We start from the raw sequence: 20,775 nt of genomic DNA, 5'->3' as shown, positions 1-20,775 counted from the left end.
GATTGTCAAAACATTAAAATGTTCTCAATGTTATCCTCTGACTTTTGTTCGGTAATTTAGAATATATATTGCTTATTATTAATTACTATCATGACAAGAATTTAGTTTACTGTGACGTAAATAACGTGAAATTTGATTAGAAGATTGTGTCACGCATTTTGAAGCTAAAGTTTTTTACGCACGCTTGGGGAGTAAGCTTGTCAATGCAATGCGTGACGACAGCGTTACAAAAAGTGTTATCGGGCGAGGCGAACGGAGCAAGAGAGAGAAGTGCGAACACACACTTTCTCTCTCTTTCTCTCATAGCCACGTTTCGTGTATCTAAGACTCAGTGCAGGTCTATTGCTAGGGAAGTTTCACTTCAGTCGTGTAGTCTAAAGCAGACTCTTTTTTTATTAAGACAAAACAAATGTTAAGTCAAAGGTATATTTTTAAATTAAACTTAATAAAGAAATCTGTTTAATTTTTTTTTAATTTACCTCGATCGTAATGAACTATTGTTACAATGAAACAATGAATCCTTTGTGTCCAACTCGCTTCAGAGAATTTAATTTTAACGCGTTAATCTCTAGTTACCACAACGTAGGAGTACCAAAAAGTCGATATACTCTTATTAGGATCTTCTCACTTCAACGTGGTTAGTCAATAAATCTTCAACAACCTTTGTAAGGACTTTTATTTACGGCAACCAACGTGTACTCTTCGTAGTTCTCACCGTTAAACTGTTTTTGTTAAAACACAATCAAGGACTGAATGCCCTCTGTTACAAGCTCGTCTTTATATAAGTTGAGTCAAATTAACAACATATCATCAAAAAAGCCTACATCATTTATATATAAAATATTGCACTACATGTCACAGAAAACAAAACTCAAACATCTAGTATTATAGCATAAAATCGTTGAACTCATAACTTATTCAGATATATGTAATTCAGTTTATAGAAAGCCAACCCTTGAATATCATAATATCCTTTACAAAAACGGTATTGCGAAGGTCAATTTCCTTTTAATGCTTAATCCTCCTTCGCCAACAAGATTTTTGCTAGCAAATAAACCGGGCACATAATTTAATTATGACTCGTGTGTAAGTGTGTTTCTACATCGTTGCCCATCTTTGTGGAAGTGTAATCCATCTTGTGAGCTTACGTCACGTGGATTTTATGTGTGTTGTACATACTTTATGTCCGAAACTGGGGCATGGTATGTAAGGAGTATAATTTATTTTTCAGTTCACGCCGGAAATTAAAATAGAGCATTTGTTGTTGCAGTACGGTTATTGGTTACAGATATCAGGTACATAATATATGTACTGTGTTCGTAGAATTAACGCCCCTAGTGAGTAAAATTATATTGGTTACAAAATAATTGGGATAATCTTTACGCGAATTTTACTCATTATAATGAAACATTTTTTTCGGATTTCATCTCGGTTTATTAAGTTTTTTAGATCCCTGACGTTTCGGACACTTTACAGCAACCATGGAAGGACTGTCCTTGATACGACTGTCGCGACAAAATCTGTAAAAGTTCTATCCTGCAAATATTGAATCTCTTGATAACTCCAAGTTTCTGACTGCGTAAAATAAACTTTTCCTCTCTATGCTATGGTAGCTATGGTTTTCGACGACGGTATGGATTACGAGTATACAATAAAATCCCACAAATGATTTTACTGTTATCAATACAGATTACGCTATTATTAATATACTATCAGGAAAATACCACTCTACAATAGCATACCAAATATAACCGTTGATCTAATTGGAAGTGACCGTGACTTGTGCCTCAGGAATTAAGTCATCAAACTCACAACGGTTTCGATTTCCGCCCCAAATCTGGATTATTAAATAATAAATGTATAAATATACAGCTAGAGCAGTCTCAAGTATGATGTTGTCGGAATTGTGGAATCCAACGACTGAGTTATGAAAAATGGCATACGCGTTCCGAGAAATCATTATCATAAATACTCAGTCAGTGTAGTGCGCAAGCATCTTTACACGAAAAATGAAGAGGATAGATCGTTATGTCCTACCCACAATATAATAACAAACTCGCAGCTCCTCAGTTACCCGTGACCTACTGTACTCAGAGTTACACACGTACTTAAATCGTACTCAAAATAGCGGCGCTTCCCCCCCCCCCTTCTCGCGTGATGTGTCACAGCTCTTACTTAGGGTAACAAATTCTTTGATCCTTTAAGTAACCAGTGGTGTAATTCAATTTTTGATGGAGATAATAGATTCATAACTGCAATACCAAACTATATCCCACGATATTCTTATCATTCATCTCTTCGCCAAAAAAAAGTTCAAAAAAAGTTTTTTACATATTTGAAAAAGCTATGAAACAACAATTCTCAGCCCTGACTGACAAAACAACCTCTGCTAAGGAAACCTCACTACATCTTCTGGAAATTTACCCTTATCGATCAATCACTCTATGACGATAGTAAAGTTATGTCTAATATTGGCTTTCATCAAAAGATCCACTTAAGCTACTCTTTTCAGCCCATCCGTAAGTTAGTACAACCGTTATAGCAATTTAAATTTAAGTTCCCGCATCAAACTAACAAAGTCACCCTACTCGATAATTAAATTAACAGATTATCGGACAGATTATTCCTGCCATGAGAACAATAAAAAATTGAATGACTCCTAAATATACGAGTATAGACGCCTTTCAGTTTTCCAGTTTAAGAGCGGTCGTTAAAAGCATCGTTAAAACTCGTATTTGCAATTTTATAATATATTTCGTGGTGTCAAAAGGAGTTCTTCGCATTTTGCTGTATATTCGTGAACATTGTTTTTTTCTCTTGTAATTTGATAAACTTGCAGTTTATTTAAAAACTTTTGTTTTTTGTTTATTTTTCGCGCTTGTTCTCTTTTGTCTTAATTTTCAAAACGATTTAACGCTATTTAATGGTATGTTAGCCATTCTCAAAGAATAACCTAGATAAAAATAACTAATCCTCAACGTAAATTAATGAAATAATCATAAATTATTTTACTGTTTATTTATATATTTATATAAATATACAATAATATTATTATATTTGTTATTAGTACACATTTACCTGTCTGTATTCACTGGTCATAATATCCTTCGCAACACGGATGTCTGGTAGAGAACGCTTTTTAGCGACAAGGCCGCATATTGTACAAAGCTAAGACTAATCTTAATGTATTATATTTTTTCTGTAGTGTACAATAATGAATATTTATTATTATTATTATTAATTAAAAAATACTAACCATTTTAAGGATCATTTTAAGTTCTCGACGTAATTTTAATTGGTTATTCACTGTTCTATGTAACTGAACTATGAAGTGCGCTTTAATGAGAAGGTGTGTTTAAAATTATAACAAAATACAAAGTAGGTTATATTTGAAGAGAATTTGCAAAAAATCTTTTGTCGTTTGTATAAAATGTGACAGTTTTAATGTTTAACCTACAAATAAGTAATTTACAAATGTTGCAACAATTAAAACTTGAGGTGTAAAAATAAGTAGTGAATTGCATTACCTAAACATTTAATACGCGCATCAAGGCTATTTTAGACAACAAAGACTAATAGAGATTTAGTGACCTATCTGTATATGTATGGCCTGAAACATATTACACTAGCCAACCCCACGGTATCAGTGTGCCTCCGACTTAACTTCATACGAAGATAATTAAACAATATATTTGAATATAAGAAACCCAGGTGTGCTCACATCCTTATTTTTCTCTGTACGGCACAGGTGCAAGATTTCAACATCATTTCGGACGAAGATGGCAAGCAACGGAAAGCGACCACCGCAGAGACTACCGCAGCGACGGCCCCACCGTTGAAACCTTTCTTCAACTTCGTTTTATTAAATCATTCTTTTACTTAACATCAGTAGGGAATCACCTCTCTTTAGTTTTAAGTATAATTGTTATTTAAATTAATAAATTATTATAAGTAAATTGCTTTTTTTGGCATCTGCGGCTGCAACAATCGTAACTAACATATAAATATAAATATTTATTTATTTGTTTATTTATTTATTTATTTATTTATTTATTTATTTATTTATTTATTTATTTATTTATTTATTTATTTATTTATTTATTTGTTTATTTATTTATTTATTTATTTATTTATTTATTTATTTATTTATTTGTACAAAAATCCACAGCTACATTTTATGTATCTTAAACCAATACAGAACATCCAAACAAAAGCCAATTTCGGATTTTACATTTTTTAAATTACACTGTTAAGGTAGACAAAGTGTAGTTGCGGTAGTTAACACAGTTACAATAAAATGAAAAATAAAAATATATATTATTATTATATTATTTTAAAACATCCATGGTCAATAATGTGTGGATGTGTATATGTAATTTTGTGTGTATGGCTGTGTATTTGTATGTAAGTGGGTGTGGGTATGGATAAGTGACTGTGTAGATTAATTATGCATGCGTGCTAGTAAGTTTCTCTATTAAAGCCCTTTTAAAGGAACTTCTAGATGTGAAAGAAAGGTCAATCTCAGAAAACAACTTGTTATACTGTCGTGGCAGTCGAAAAATATGTGTATATATATATTTATATGTTTTATCATTTTCTTATTTTTCATTGTTCTTTATTTTTTTTTTATATATATATTTTGGGCCAAGTGGGTGCAATTACAGGCTTGTATTGAATATGTGTGTCTAGTAAAGTCGTCTACGTTATTTTATATTAGAATATTATCTACGATCGTCGATCTACTGTAAATTACGAGTCAATGTAATTGGAGTTATTTTTTTATTCGTTGGCAAGTAAACACAATTATTATATTATTTATAAGTAATATTGTTCTGTGACATATAATTATTATGTTTTACGCGAGATTTTATGTAGTACCTACTCGTGTTTACTTAGTTTAATAAAAATTTTTAAAGCAAACCCATTCATTTGGTACCCATATTGTAGGAGTGCATTAAAAATAACTAATCTACCATGCTTAGAAATCCGCTACATCGGACTGGAAAATAAATTTCAATAGCTTTAATAGGAAAAGTTGACATATACTTTCTTTTATTGAACAGATAAACCTCGACAAACAATTGTCATTTAAAGTCTAAAGTCGTCAATATGCTCTGAAGTACAAAACAATCAGAAGTAAGTTATAAAGGGAATCCGTCAGAGCACGATATATGACAGGATTTTTTTCATTAAATGTACTTTACGAAAGTAACAATCAAAATTGTAATTACTTTTATTTATTATTATTATTATTTTTTGGAAAGATTTAAATTTAAATAATTCTTCGATATCTTTAATGATAAGAAATATTACGCTTCAACTTACTCGTATACCGCAATTCTCATACAGATACTACTGGCGATTTTACGTAAATTGTCGGTACAGCATACGATGTAACGGTGTAACACGTCGGTGCAGGAGGCCGTCTCACAGATATATATAAATATATATAATATATACTATAATATTTATTGAAATATTATACATTTTTACTATTCACAGCTTAAGAACTAAATATTTACAAATGGTTTTGGTATAAATCATGTCCGCGTGGAATAGTGCCAAGAATGCTGGCAGCATTTCCCTGTTTAATCGCTATGCCGATTCTCTGGGCAAAAAATGCACCAACCCTCTTGTCACCAGTGGAGGCAATAAGGCGATGAGTTATCTCTTTTAAAATTTTTTTAGCACTGCCACTTCAAGGTACAAATGTTTCGATTGCAAACGGCACAAAGGTGTATTTTAGAATTCGTGACGAATATTTGTGCCGTTTAGTCGTTTCAGCATTCAATAAAAAAATACACACAAAACTAAATTATAAAGAGAAAATAAAAGTAAAAACGAAAAAAGAAGAAAAAAGCAATTAATTTAAAATTAAATAATAATAACAATTTTTAACAATGTCTGAAATTATGTGGTGTGCCCCAAAAAGGTGTATCGCTCAGCTTAAATATTCGTACATATACTTGCTCTGAAGAAGAATCATACCCACGGTTGCAGGTGTCTTAAGTGAATACGCGCCTTAATAAGCAAAACGGTTTTCACAAGAACCTTACTGTCTTAATATAGCAATTGGTATGATATAACTTTAGTTTTATGCTTTGCCTGTAACGTATCTAAAGTCAAACTAAATTCTGGAAGTTACGTTATAATCCGAATAAAATCGAATTCCGAATCCGCATTAGCAATCAATAAATCGTAGAACCGAGCAAACGTCGATACATCCGTATGTCAACTTAATTTGTATATCAGAGTACTGCAATATTCACTGCGATATGTGATCCGGACTTAACGAGTTTTGATATATTGAACGCAAAATATACTTTGTTTTTCTTGAGAGCTTGTCCTTTTCCATTAGATTTTTTTTTTTCATAAAAATTATATGAATTTCCTCTCGGAACTTGGAGTTATTTATATCAAAAATGAAGGCCACGCTTGTTATCTATTTTTACCTTTCTGAGTAGGATGACAAATTTTGACCGACAAACTTACTAAAGATACTTTTTAACTTACCGTAAAAACGTTACAGTATAAAATTTTTATCTGAATGGATTACAAATCATCCATTTAAAACAAAATTATAATTTAAAATTTAGAATAAATTACTAATACAATTTTATTTAGACTGAAAAAGCTAAAAAAAAAATATTTTCTTTCAATAAATAAAGTTGTCGCCAAACGCCTTCATCTTATATGAATTCATTATATTCATCCAATGAAAAATTTGCCTTGAAACAACTTTTCCAATGCATAATCGTCACACTTTCACCTAAACTCAACTCTCAACGTTACATGAACTCGCTCTAAAGTTTACGATCAAACTAAACCTGAAATACTATAGTATTGTCGCGCGTTTAAAAGTTAAGTATAAATATGTATGTGTAATTAAATTAAATTAGCATGGAATAAGAGAATATTAATTCTTTTTAACGCGACGAACTAAATCAGAGAGAGGTAAATATATATTTAAAAAATTAATGATCAGATTGAATTGGAGAACAAAATTAAATTAGACTAATATAGAAAGTAATTTAATACAAAGGAACCACTTTTAAGCTTAATACCAATTTGAATGAACAAACAACTTTAAATATATTTTTTAAATCTAATATTAATTTAAACTACACTGGGTTCGAATTATTTCTGACACTTGGGTGGAGGTTAACAGAGGCCACTTATCATAGCGGGTCTCCGTGACATGTGGCTCCGCAAAAACTCCCTGGACGATCAACCACCAGTCTCTCGAGTTCAGATATTCCAGGTCCACGACGCCATCTCCATCACGATGTTAGCCGGGGATGAGAAATTTTGCTCAGCCAGAGGATAGAATCCCGATGCTTCTTTAACGTAGATGTTGGGCAATTCTTTATCGTAAATGTTAGGGTCCTAGCAGCCAATCCACAAAATCCGGCCACGTGGTATCATCGGCAACAACAGCACCGCACGTGTCCGCACGCCAAGGACTCCAACAAAATCGCACCCTGAACCTGACCGAGGCTGAACACCAAAGAAAACGAAGGAGCCGCACAGCGCCAGCGCTTATAATATAGGTGAGCCTAATCTACACCGCGAACCCCACCAATCGCCTTCTACACAAAACACGCTTACAGCGAAACGCCTAGCATGAAGAATAGCAACTCGACGAAACGAAATAATTGCTAAGAGAATGAACGAAGAAAAAAATATACGTTACAGTATAAAAAAAATTCTGTTGAAGAGTTCTTAGTTTTCCGCAATAAACGTTACTTAAAACCAACTTTCCAATGCAATCGATTCGATTAACTGAAATGATGTGATTAAGGAAATGACTTTTGTAGTTCGCCGCAGTTAAATACAACTACATAATCGAAACTGTTCTCAACATCGCTAGCTCGTTTCTTACGTTACGTATAGCAACTTTTAAACGATAGCCTCACCGTTTTCAGGGTTCCGTGTTCAAAGATGTCAAGGAACGCTCTTTTTTACACTGCAAAGGTGACAGACAAATGTACGTTTCGCCTGATGGTAAGTGGAAACCGTAGCTTATAGACAAATGTACAATGTACCATTGCTTATACTTTATCCATCACAGGACCGCGACATTAGTTGAGGACGATATTATTTAGAGTCTTCTGTGAGGCTGTGATACTTCCGTAGTCTCTGCTCTAAATTTTATTTTTCCGTAACATACCTTAATAAGTATTTCGGTAATTACTACTTTAATTTTAAAAATATTGTTAAATAAAATAATTTAGTTTTAGTAACTACTTGTGGCAATTGTAAGAAACAACTTCTTTCGCTAAACATCACAAACAACCTTTTTTAAAAAAATTCAATTTGACTACAGACTTTGACAATCAACAAAAGAGCATAATAAAAAGTAAATATGCGTGTGTGCATCAAATACATGGTAGTGTGTGTATTTTTTTTTTTTTTTTTTTTTTATTGATTTAATAGATTTTTATGAGTAATTAAAAAAAAATTACATTCTGCACTTCTTTTCTACAGAATATAAATTCTGAATGAAATTTGAAATTTTTTAAATCTAATAATCTAATAATCTGAAAAGAATGAAATTTTTTCACTTATAAAAGTGTACGAAATTTCATACCCATGCGTACGCGCAATTTTCGTAAAAAGAGGTACAAAGTTTTTACTTCACGTATTAATATATAGATTAAAAACACACATCATTTATTGCAAAATTTTTTTTAGAAACAATCAAGGACTAGCAACATACTTGGCTAACGTTACGCTGAGTTAAGAATTAAAATGGACCCTTTTTTCACGAAGCCTTTTTTTGTTCTTAAGAAATCGGTAGAGAGAGAAAATGAGTTTTCTTTTCGATCTCAAGAAGTATATAGTTCTTACTGTCCCAACTAAATAATACTGTTTTCAAGCAGTATTGTGTTCCTGTTGGTGAGTAAGGTGACCAGAGCTCCTGGGGGGGAATTGGGGATCGGGTCGGCAACGCGCTTTCGATGCTTCTGGTATTGTAGGCGTCTATAAGCTACGGTAATCTCTTACCATCAGGTGAGCCGTACGCTTGTTTGCGGACCTAGTGACATAAAAAAAAAATACTAAAAATTTAATGGTCGCACGAAACCTGCCGTGTGCAAGTCCAACTCACACTTGGTTGGATTTTCTTCAAGAGTTCAGTTGAATGCAAGAAGTATTTTAAAAGCTGAGACGTCGCCAAAGATACTTTAAATCTAAGCGGACTGAGAAAAACTTCGATGCTTACATACAAGTTTAATACTATATTTAAATGTGCTGTTTCAATTCAACCACTTCCTAGAATTCTCTGTTATAATAATGATGAATTATTTACGTATCTTAGTTTTGTAATTGCGTATTTCGAAGTTACCATATTTACAATATTAAAAGGATTTTTCTATTATTAAGTCTTTAGTACTCCTGCATTTATAATTTTGAAGTATTAATTGACTATTATTTCATCCCGTCTCCATTCTACGTGACTTTGGCGAAATCATTTGTGTCATCTCGTCACTTGGTATCTTGAATTACTTAATTAACTAATTCACCCACTAATGTCTGACTGCCGGGCCTTTTTCTCCACGTATTAGAAAGTTCAAAGCTCCACCACGCTGCTCCACTGCGGGTTGGTAGATACGTCTAATACAAGTAATTAATACCGTCAGGTATCCGTGATAGTAACACCGATAGGTTTACGAGTGTGTGCACTATGTGCACTCTTGGCTTGAGTATGTGCACTCTTAGGCACAACCAATAAGACAAAAACCCGGACCAGGAAAAACAAATTTTATACAAATACAAATATTAATCCCAAGTGGAAATAGAATCTGTGATTGCCGGCATTTAGGAGTCTACACTCACCTCTACACCCCAGTGGATGTCATTGGATGTGTGGTGTGTCATGATAATTGAAGTCAATCAAATAGATAAAAATCTTGTACAAATATTATGTTAAAATTGTGCCGAATAATGAAACTAAAATATATCTGTTTACTTTCCATTAATTTAAATAGTACCCGGCTACTCTTTTGTATATAGTTAACTCCTTTATTCCAATGAAGCAGTTTGTTGTCCCAGTTTATGAATACGGAAGAACTACTACAATGTATTGGACATTTCGATTGTTCGTGTGTAGCATTGATTTTCTAGGTAATTAAGTGTATCTTCATTTAAATGTAATTTGAAACTCAACTGGTTCTTGGTACAAATTATTTCCCATTAGAATTTCAATACCCCATTGAAAATTCAATACAATTTGTATTCGCAGCTTCTGTTAGTAAAGGAAATAGAGATTATCGTTCACTTGTTTCTTACACATTATCTTATCATTTTTTATTGACACACACATAAACACACAGATTTAACATTTGTACATAATTATAACATATAATATTTTTAATAACTTTTGTAGCAGTAATCAAAAATTTCAAAGATCTATACTAATATCATAATCCTGAAAAGCTTGTTTGCTTAAGCGCGCTAATCTCAGAAACCTCCGGTTCGAAGTGAAAAATTATTTTTGTGATGCCCATTTAGTAAGGAAGGCTATAGGCTATTTTTTCCCTCAAATTAACGCGTGTAAAACCGCGCGGCACAGCTAGTGTTAAGATAAGCACAGTAATATTTCATGAGTGTACTTTCACGTGTCAATTAGATACTTGTTTATATATGTAATTTATTTAAACACTAGCAGTGCCCGCGACTTCGTCCGCGTGGAATTTAACCAAAAGAGTTATTGTTCAGTTCGCAGAGTTATAAAATATATAAATTTCTGAAATAAAAGTAGCTTAAGTTACTCCTTAATATATCAGCTATCTGCGAGTCAAAGGTCCATGAAAATCGGTTCAGCCGTTTCAGAAATTAGCCGGAAAAAACAGATAGAAAGACAAAAATTGTAAAAAATGTTATTTTGGTACATGTACATTATATGCATTCAGTAAAAAGCGGTTATTTTAATATTACAAACAGACACTCCAATTTTATTTATTTGTATAGATAATAAATAGATATAGAAACTGTATGCAGACGTTAAGAGTGTAATAAATTTTATTGTAAACATTAAAAATATTAAGCATATTAACAAGCAAAATCAGGGACTACCTTATTGCTTTAAAACATTCTTGTGTTAAATTAATTTTTCAACCGACTTCAAAAATGGATTTTTGCAATTTGACTGTATTTTTTGGGTTTTACCTCATATGTATATTTTGACCTGGTGTATCGATAGTTTAATTAATTGAAACGAGATCTTATGACTACTTCTTCATTTATGCCTAATAATAGTTAGTGTATTTATTTATTTATTTATTTTTTTTGACTACCTACGTTGTATTACATGTGAATGCGAATTAAAGTCGGCCTTATTCATTTACGAACAAAACAATTATAACATAGAAAATTTCGTCGTCACTACCAACACTGCTTTTCTCGGTAGGGTTGACATTCCAAAAAACAGCAACTTAGGGGTGCATGTAGTGGTTACATAGGCTCCTTTGTTTCCGATGTTCACTGATCCTATTTCTGCTCAGTGTTTGTATTTCTAAGAACATGCAACAACAACAACTTTAAATCAATTTTCTATAATAGATCTCTCTACCGTTACTCGGGTAGCATTTTTTCGAGGCTGTCATCATAAATGCATGACAACTGAGACAAGTTTTATAGACATGTTTCATTCAGTAAGAGAGACCTTGCTGTCAATCTTATCCCAGTATTATTTTATTTCGGCTGACTATTACTCTCCTATTTCCTTAAAGAGTAACGTATGTTTGACCCCTTTGATATAAGTGTTTATGAGGTCGGCAATCGCTTACATCAAGATCCTCTCAGTAATTTACTGGTTATTACTCTGAAGGAAATCACACTAATTCATATTACATAGATATACTAGCTGACCCCGCAAACGTTGTTTTGCTATATATTTTATTAACCCCCTTAATCCCCCCCCCCTTATAACTTAGGGGGGTGAAAAATAGATGTTGTTCGATTCTCAGACCTACCCAATATGCACACAAAATTTCATGAGAATCGGTCAAGCCGTTTCGGAGGAGTTTAACTACAAACACCGCGACACGAGAATTTTGTATATTAGATGTTATAATTAAATATTAATTACAAAGGAAAAAAAAACTTACACCAAGGGTAGATTCGTGCCTGAACTTGGTAGGCTTTTTAATGCCATTCCTGTGAGCTTTGCGATCTAAAATAATAAGTTAACCCCATTTTAACAAACCGTCCTAAATAAGAGAATTTTATATATTAGATAAAGTTTCAAATACTTTGAAAATCTGCAACGCAGGTGAAATGCGGGTGGTCTAATGATGAAATGAACACATTGAAAGCCGATATACAGAATCTACTTGGAAGGGAACATCACGAAGGTTAATGGGCAAAGGCTAAAGACAAACGGCCTGACCGCGATAAATAATATTCAGTATCTATTTAGGAAATGGGAAAAATAAATGTAAACGTTTTATGACGTTTCATATTGTTTTTGTTTTCTTTTTTGTGTTTGTTTTATTGTAGAGCGTTTAATATTACTGATTCAATATTTTACTTCCTTTCGGTATTTGTTTATTCCTTATTGTATTCCAGACACAAAAAAATTTCAAATCAGAAGACAGAAAGAGAAAATTAGATGGAGACTGTGAATTAAAATGCGCGGTCTTATGGCTATTTAGCCATTTTCCCGGATCGATGTTTAAGCCTGTAACGTCCCACTGCTGGGCACAGACCTTTTCTTCATGTAGGAGAAGGATTGGAGCTTAATCCACTATGCTGCGAGTTGGCGTATATATGTATTTCCTACTCTTAAATAAATAAATAAATATCTAATCAAGTCGTCTGTTCCTAAAGTAAGCAAATTAATGCTTTGCCGACTGGTATAGCTACATATTTTTTTTATTGATAAACATACTTATAAATATTGCATATATAAATAAATATTTATATTACACCCAGACTCGGAATGAGAATCGAACCCACAACCCTCGAAACAGAAAGTAATCTGCATTGGCTAGGTTGAAAAAAAATAGTCATAATTCAACATAAAGGATTGAGCTAGCTACATTAATAAAAATTATTCGTATAAAAATCATATTTTTAAAATTAGGTGGCTATTTTAAAAAGTGAGGCATCTATCCCGGTTTTACCCTACAATTAATTTTCTTACAAAAACACATTAATCACTAAAGTTTCCACTAACAATAATATACAGACATGTCATTTGTCAAAAGTCGTAATTTTAAATCAATTAACATAATATAAATTAAATTAACTATCAAAAAAGCCAAAAAAAAATCACTTAGATATAAAAATGTATGTGATTTATAAAAAAAAAGTCACAAAAAGAGTCGAGCGTGTCAATTATGTCAAATGAAAGGATTATAATTTAAAAGTAAGTCAAAGATTAGAATTAAAATTAAGATTAATACAAAAATTACTGTAATAAATCAAAGAGATACATTATTATTATTTTTTACTTATTACGTCCCTAACATGCTGCTTAAATGAGGTTAGGGTACAATTAAAAATGTCAATAGAATTAAATATGTCGTCATAGTTTTTACAGGACCTGAGAACAAAGATGTTTCCAGCATATTTGGTCCTGGTTACAGGTTACCTTTTTGAACGCGAACTCGTCCGAGGGCATCTCAAATTAATATTTTGTAACAAAAACGCCGAATCAATATGAGATTTCAGTATCTTATACAAAAAGACCTGGTCTCTCTCTAAGCGCCGATCAAGCAACGATGGGAGAGGTAACGGTGCGGTAACATCATTGCGACTTAAAGCTTTAGAATTAAAGTGCCTTTCAAATTTTCTTTGAATTTTTTCTATAGCTTCAATATAAGTTTTGTATTGAGGGTTCCAGACTGTCGATGCATACTGTAATATTGATCTAACATATGAGTTGTACAATAATAATAGAGTAGATCTATACCTAAAATCTCTACCACATCGAAATACAAAGCCAAGCATTCGGTACGCCTTTGTAGTTATATGCTCGATGTGAGAATTAAAGGATAGTTTACAGTCAAGAAGAACGCCCAGGTCTCTCACTTTAGATACCCTGTTAAGCATAACATTGTTTAAAAAATAATCATATTTCAAGGACTCAGTCCTTCTAGAAAATGAGATAATGCTACACTTTTTGGGACTCAGAGTCAGGTGATTGTTTGTACAATAAATACTTAATTCGTTTAGATCGATTTGTAATAATTGACAATCAAGAGATGTTTTAATTTTTTTATATATTTTCATATCGTCAGCATATATCAGTAAGTCAGAATATTTGAGGATAAAACCTACGTCATTTATAAATAAATTAAAAAGAAGCGAGCCGAGATGAGAGCCTTGGGGAACACCAGATGTTACTGGCATAAATGTTGAACAAAAACCCTTTACTGTAACAGCCTGACTGCGCTCCCTCAAATAAGATTCAAACCATCGCAAAAGGTCACCATGTATACCAATTTCAAGAATCTTCTGAAGAAGTATAGAGTGTGGAATCTTGTCAAATGCCTTAGAATAGTCCGTATACACAGCATCAACCTGATAACCCTGATCCAAGGCAACTGATACCTGATGTACAAATTCACAGAGGTTGGTTTCAGTGGATCTTTTGTTTACAAAACCATGCTGCTGATCAATAATAATAGGCCGTAAGACAGGGAATATAATGTCATAAATTAATTTCTCAAATAGTTTAGGTATAGTACTTATTTTAGTAATCGGTCTATAATTTTTTATATTATGTCTGTCGCCTGACTTAAAGACGGGAACAACGTAACACTGTTTCCATACAGCAGGTATAACGCCGTCAGTCAAAGGTAAATCAAATAAGAATGTCAACGGGAAAGCCAGAGACTTATAACACTTTTTCAAAAATGAAGGTGGGATACCATCAGGTCCACAGCCCTTAGAAATATCGAGTGATTTCAAATATTTTTCTAATACGTCAATCCTGAAAACTATTTTGCCAATGGTATTTTTACCACTTACAGGAGTAATCTGGGATGAAGGACTCTGCCACACTGGGGGCTCAAAAACGGAATGAAAGTAGCTATTAAATAATGAACAAATATTATTACCCTCGCCAGAAGTCTCTACGTTGAAAAACATTGTTTCGGGAAGATCGGAGGAGTACTTTTTCGATTTAATGAACGTCCAAAAATACTTGCTGTTGATTTTTATTCTTTTTTCAGCATCGATAATAAATTTGTCATAACACTCTCGCATGACTCGCTTTTGACGATCACGCAGAAGGCTAAAAGTGTCATAGTCACATCTACGACCGTAAATCTTCCATTTCTTGTGATACTTTAACTTCTCCTTTATTATTTTTACAAGAGAACGAGAAAACCACGATGGATAGCGAGTATCATGTCGAAAAATTTTGATTGGGACGTGTTTAGAAATAATGTTATTAATCAAATCGTAAAATGTAGCCACCGCGGCATCAACATCCTTACCCTGAAGCAGAATCTGCCATTCAACAGAAGCAATATCATTGTCAATAGCGTCATAGTCAGCATTGTGAAACAATCTTACAACACGCGGAGCAGAATGAAGCACCTGTGGTGAAGATGATTTAAGAATCACATCCAGAGCCGGGTGGTGAGGATCCTCGTCGATCAAAGGCTCCTTATAATGAGTAACTAAACACTCCCTTTATGAAAAAACGAGATCGAGAATCGGTTCTTTGCGTTGAATATGTGATTATACTGCCTAAGATCCGTAAAACTAATGAAGCCTTGCAATGCCAGTACTAAATGATCGCCATTTATTGTGGAGTTTGTCATATAGGGTGCATGATCGGCGGAAGTCCATTGAGCTGAAGAAATATTAAAGTCTCCTAAGATGAAATAATCATCATCAGGATTGTTAACAATGACATCGGATTACACTCTCAAAGAAATGCAATAAGCTATCAAAGTGTCGAGGACAGTGAGGAAAATAACCACAAAAAATATGGAGTCTTTCTCATTTGTTTGAAGATTTTAAATCAACACACAATTCGATAGCCTCAGCTGCAGCACCAGGCATTGAAACCGTACTAAACGAATACACCTGCAGCTCTCGACGCAGAGCTATGAGCACACCTCCACCGAGATGATCCCCTCGCGTTTCATAATCTCTGTCACATCTATAAACTGTGTAACGAGAGTCGAAAATTTCCTGATCATAAATACCTGATAAAAGCCATGTTTCAGTTAGACAAACAATGTCATAGTCGACATGCATTATATTACGAAAAAAAGTATTTGTTTTAGTCCGCAAATCACGGACGTTCTGATAATACACTGATAGGTTTTTAGTTTTCATATTTGAACAAAAAATAAAAATATAATTTATACCACATATATAAAATTATTCTCAAATGATGTCGATGATGAAAATTATAACACAAAGCAAGACAAAATCCCACGACTAGTAATAACAGTATAATAGCATTTACATTCATAGTATTTACAAAAGAAAAACACGGGTCGCAATAGAGAAAACCGTTAAATTGAGAGTAGCGAGAACACCTGGACGAGTCACAATACACAAAATAGATAATATAAAAAGTCAATTCAATTAAACAAAACAAAAGACAACCCAACACAACCGGAATCAAAAACAAAACATACATTAATATTATCAAAAAGGCTCTTACTTGATCTTGTTTAAATCAGATACTCTAGATATATGTATCACAGGTGACGTATCAGAGCGGCGAACATTTATAGTACAATCTTTGACCCATACATATTTATATACTTTTTCCTTACAAATAGACTTAGCACGCTGCAAAAGGGCCTTATTAGTGCGGGTTAAGTGATCATTAAAGTGAATAAAAGAGTCACCAGAAATATTTATGTCAGTACATTTAAGCCTTAATTTTTTAGTAGACGACAAAAATTCATCCTTCTTCCAGCGTGCTAAAAAACGAACAACAATAGGTTTAATTTTTTTACAATCATTATTCTTAGGGGCTACACGAGTAACAAAATCAATATCTTGAGATGGATCAAGTGAAAATTCTGCTTTACTAGCAATGTCCCTAAGAATTTGCATTAAGTTCTCTCCTTTCCTCTCTGGAATGCCAAAAATCTCTACATTAGACCGCCGAACCCACTGCTCCCGCTTGTCATTATCCACTTCAGCACTGTCAATGTGATCCTTAATGGAACCAAGTTCAGATTTTATATTGATGCACGATTTCATATTTTTCTCAAGATCGTCTACACGCTTCACAATTGTCTTATATTGGCTATTGATGAAATTCATGGATTCCCTGATTACAGCGAGCTCATCTCTAACTGGCTTAAGTTCCATTGAAATAGCCTCAGTAATGGCTTCTCGCAGTTCAGATTTAAGCATTGCCATCTCGGAGGCCATTATATCCTTGACAGTATCCAGTAACGTAGGGTTTATCTCAAAATTAGCAGACGGTGGAGGAGAATCAGCGCAGGAGCCACCTCTGCGAGCATTTACATTTTCTGTGCCGGGCCTGATAGGGGTGTTATCATTTTTCACCAACCTGGGTTGATTAAGCGAACAACCAGGGCAAAGCCAAGAGTGTTTAAACTCCACACTAAAAGCCTTTTTTCTATCAGAAGGAAATAAGCACGCCACATGATAATTCAATTTACATTGAGTACATTGTAAAGATCCAGTCGTACCCTCAGTCGTAAATTTACAACAAGCGAATTTCATGTTGACGGTATTAGTATATAAGGACTTGCTAGTCGTAATTTATAGTCAAATATTTATTTATTTAATTAGTCTCTTATGAATTTCACACAATTCAAAGTCAAGTTCTTTGTATCAACCTTTGTCTGTCAAAACTTTAAGCGTCACGCTACCTTACACTATAATCAATTAGTGAATTCAACACAAGTAGTTTTAAATATTACTATTTCGGTAACTTCACACGCTAAAGTATTCAGTTCACTAAACGATTTGATATATATTTTACGCTTATATAGATAACTTTTTTCACCAATCTAGAATAAAAATGAAAGAACAACAAATAACACGTCTATCTCATAACAGTCTACAACTACCCACTGTGTATCTTTTGAGTATATCGCCAACAGATAGACAGACAGACGCCAAGGAGGACTTAGTTTTACTAACATTACAAACTACATGAGTTTGTTAGTTGTTTATTAATTTTGTTATTTTGACTTTTTTATAGCAATAACGACTTCGTTAGTGATTGTAATCTCTTTTATTAATTAAAAAAAAATATGTGGTGTCATGGAACACCAGGTAGGAACGAAGTTCCTTCGGTTAGTATAGAAGCAACACAATTTGAAAAAAAAATGTTGAATTTTATATATATTTTCTAGTTCTTGATTTTTTTTTAATTTTGTTGCTTGGTTTTTAATTAAGTACATAAAAGTATTTAGGAAATTTAGTACTTTAGAAAATAACAAATACTGTAAAATAAAATAAATCAAACAAAATAATAATAACAATAATAATTCAAACTATTAAGTGAAATAAAAAACATATAGTCTTTATTTATTTTCTCTTTCTTTTTTTACTAGTAATATTTTAGTTTTACAAACGTCATATTATACAGTCGTCTGACTGATATTACGTCACTTCCGTTATATATTTTTCTTACGGTTTTAATATCACATTTTTTTCAGTTCGGTCGCCCAGCCAAATGTCAAGCCTGCCGTAAGGAACTTCGTTCCAATAAACAAATAATAAAGTCTTTATTTGGACCAAATACTTTACTATTTTTTAACACGTCAAACTGCGTGACAGTTTATCGACGGTATATGTTATTAAATTTTTTTTTCATCTTGAAATGGTTGTCAAAAGCCAAAGAAAGTGTCACACTCATCGCCTATCCATCGTCCCATAAAAATTTTTTTTCACATCTATCATGTATATAAAATAATTAAACAGTCTTTGAAAGGATAACTTAATCAAACTTACAAACTTAAAACTAGATAACTAAATCAGTTTTAATTTTTTTTTTGTTGTGATAACGTCTTATAAATCGATGAACACCGGCGAAAAGGTGTAACCAGTGATAGCATACTTTGTGGTACACGTTTGGTTTAGGCCTGTTAGAGCCAATTTTACCGGTTGTGGCTTAAATTTATCCTAAACAGAAGTTACGAAGTTAAGAAGTTATAGAAATATGCTATAAATATCGTAGGATTCGATGAAGAGAAAGAATAATACATCATAACTTTTAGCGGTTGGATATGGTCATCAGTCAAATAGAGTTAACGGTAACCGGTGAAACAGGCGCTTAATCTATAGCATTTGACCTAGTATAGTTTATGATAAGTATAGATTGACCCTTTTAAAAAAAATCTTATGAACTGGATTAAAATTTACAACAATCTAACAAGTATCGCTAAGCGGCTTGTAAAAGCGTTTGAGATGTCTAGTGATGTGATATTTACAGTTAAATGTCAATAATAATTTCTTTTCTATATATTGTCATTGCTTCCATTTATAGACCATATTAAAATTAATTTTATTATATCTTTGATTATGGTAAAAAAAAAGTCATATTAAAATGTCATTATTGATGTCAAGTATTTCTTTTTTTCTTACAATAATTGTATTATATCAAATTTATATTAAGATGTTCTAGCTTAGTAAACACTAAATACAGCTTTGCGTAATACAAGTATATATTATCTTGATCAGTATAATAGCAAACTCAATATTCGTCTATTGATCTTGTAATTGTAAATTTAAAACTATTTACAAATACCAAAAATGATACACACAATAGTCAAATGTTCCAAGTTCGGCCGTGATATACCGATTTCCAATCACAGGCAAGCTCTACCAGATTAAAATTGCTATTGGAACGTTCTGTATTTCGCACCAAAAGTTATGTGTCTAACAATACACAGTGTACCTAAAATGAAACAATACTTATTGATAGATTACTTTTATTTTGCAAATTTTAACTAATTATATATCGTTCCACTGAAGTTTATAATAAACTTCAAAGATATTGAATTTTCAATACGTCACTACCTAAGCTCAAATCCGATCTCTTCCAACACTCGGCTAAGGTCATCAAAAAAAAATTACAGAACTAAGCTCACCATAGTTTAATTTTTTACCTATAATTTTAAATTATTTATATAACAAGCCTGCTGCTAGCAACCCTTACACTTGTTTACCATAATATTACTTTATAAAATGTTATTACATTTTTGTTTATCTTGAAATGATTGTCAAAAGCCAAAAAAAGTGTTACCCTCATCGCCTATTCTCCGTCGTCCCATATTTAAAAAAAAAACATACGTGTAAAACTATTATTTATTTATTTATACTTTATTGCACAATACATTAAAGAATTGTACAAAAGGCGTATTTCTAACAGCTTAATATATAGCAGCGAGTTTGATTGAAATTCAATTCTTTTCCTTTCTTCAGCAAGAAAAAGAATAGGGATAGGCTGTTATGATACAGTAAATGACTTAAAATATCTACATTACTAACAATTAATATTTTATGGCAGAGCCCATTTATTTAACAGAATCCCTGACTTCTAGAGACTATTACAATTTGAAAAAATATATTTACGAAAAGACTTTTTGTAGAGGAAACAGAGAAAAATATATGCTTCAATTGTCACCCTTTGTTTCTTTATAAACATAATAAGAATAATAACAATAAATTAGACAAATCCGACAGCTATCGATAATTAACATCGGTAGAAATATGAGAGACAAAGAATTAATATATATTAATCTTTTTTTTTTTTTTTTTTTTTTTTATGTCACTAGGTCGGCAAACAAGCGTACGGCTCACCTGATG

At 32.5% G+C, this 20,775-nt stretch overlaps 1 protein-coding gene and 1 long non-coding RNA gene across 2 annotated transcripts; one reads left to right on the top strand and one right to left on the bottom strand.

Moving 5' to 3' along the window:
* Nucleotides 1-237: 237 nt before the first annotated feature.
* LOC123657130 lies at nt 238-14,856 on the top strand. Its single transcript, XR_006743660.1, has 3 exons — nt 238-372; nt 2,705-2,709; nt 14,844-14,856. It is a non-coding gene; the product is annotated as an uncharacterized LOC123657130 (long non-coding RNA).
* A 1,776-nt stretch (nt 14,857-16,632) lies between these two features.
* Nucleotides 16,633-17,679, bottom strand: LOC123657436. The gene has a single exon (XM_045592980.1). It carries the CDS (start codon nt 17,677-17,679, stop codon nt 16,633-16,635), a length of 1,047 nt encoding a protein of 348 aa, XP_045448936.1.
* Nucleotides 17,680-20,775: the final 3,096 nt, after the last annotated feature.

This window comes from Melitaea cinxia, chromosome 10 (genome assembly GCF_905220565.1).
Source record: "Melitaea cinxia chromosome 10, ilMelCinx1.1, whole genome shotgun sequence".
NCBI lineage: Eukaryota > Metazoa > Arthropoda > Insecta > Lepidoptera > Nymphalidae > Melitaea > Melitaea cinxia.
This window is presented reverse-complemented; position numbering and strand designations above follow the sequence as displayed.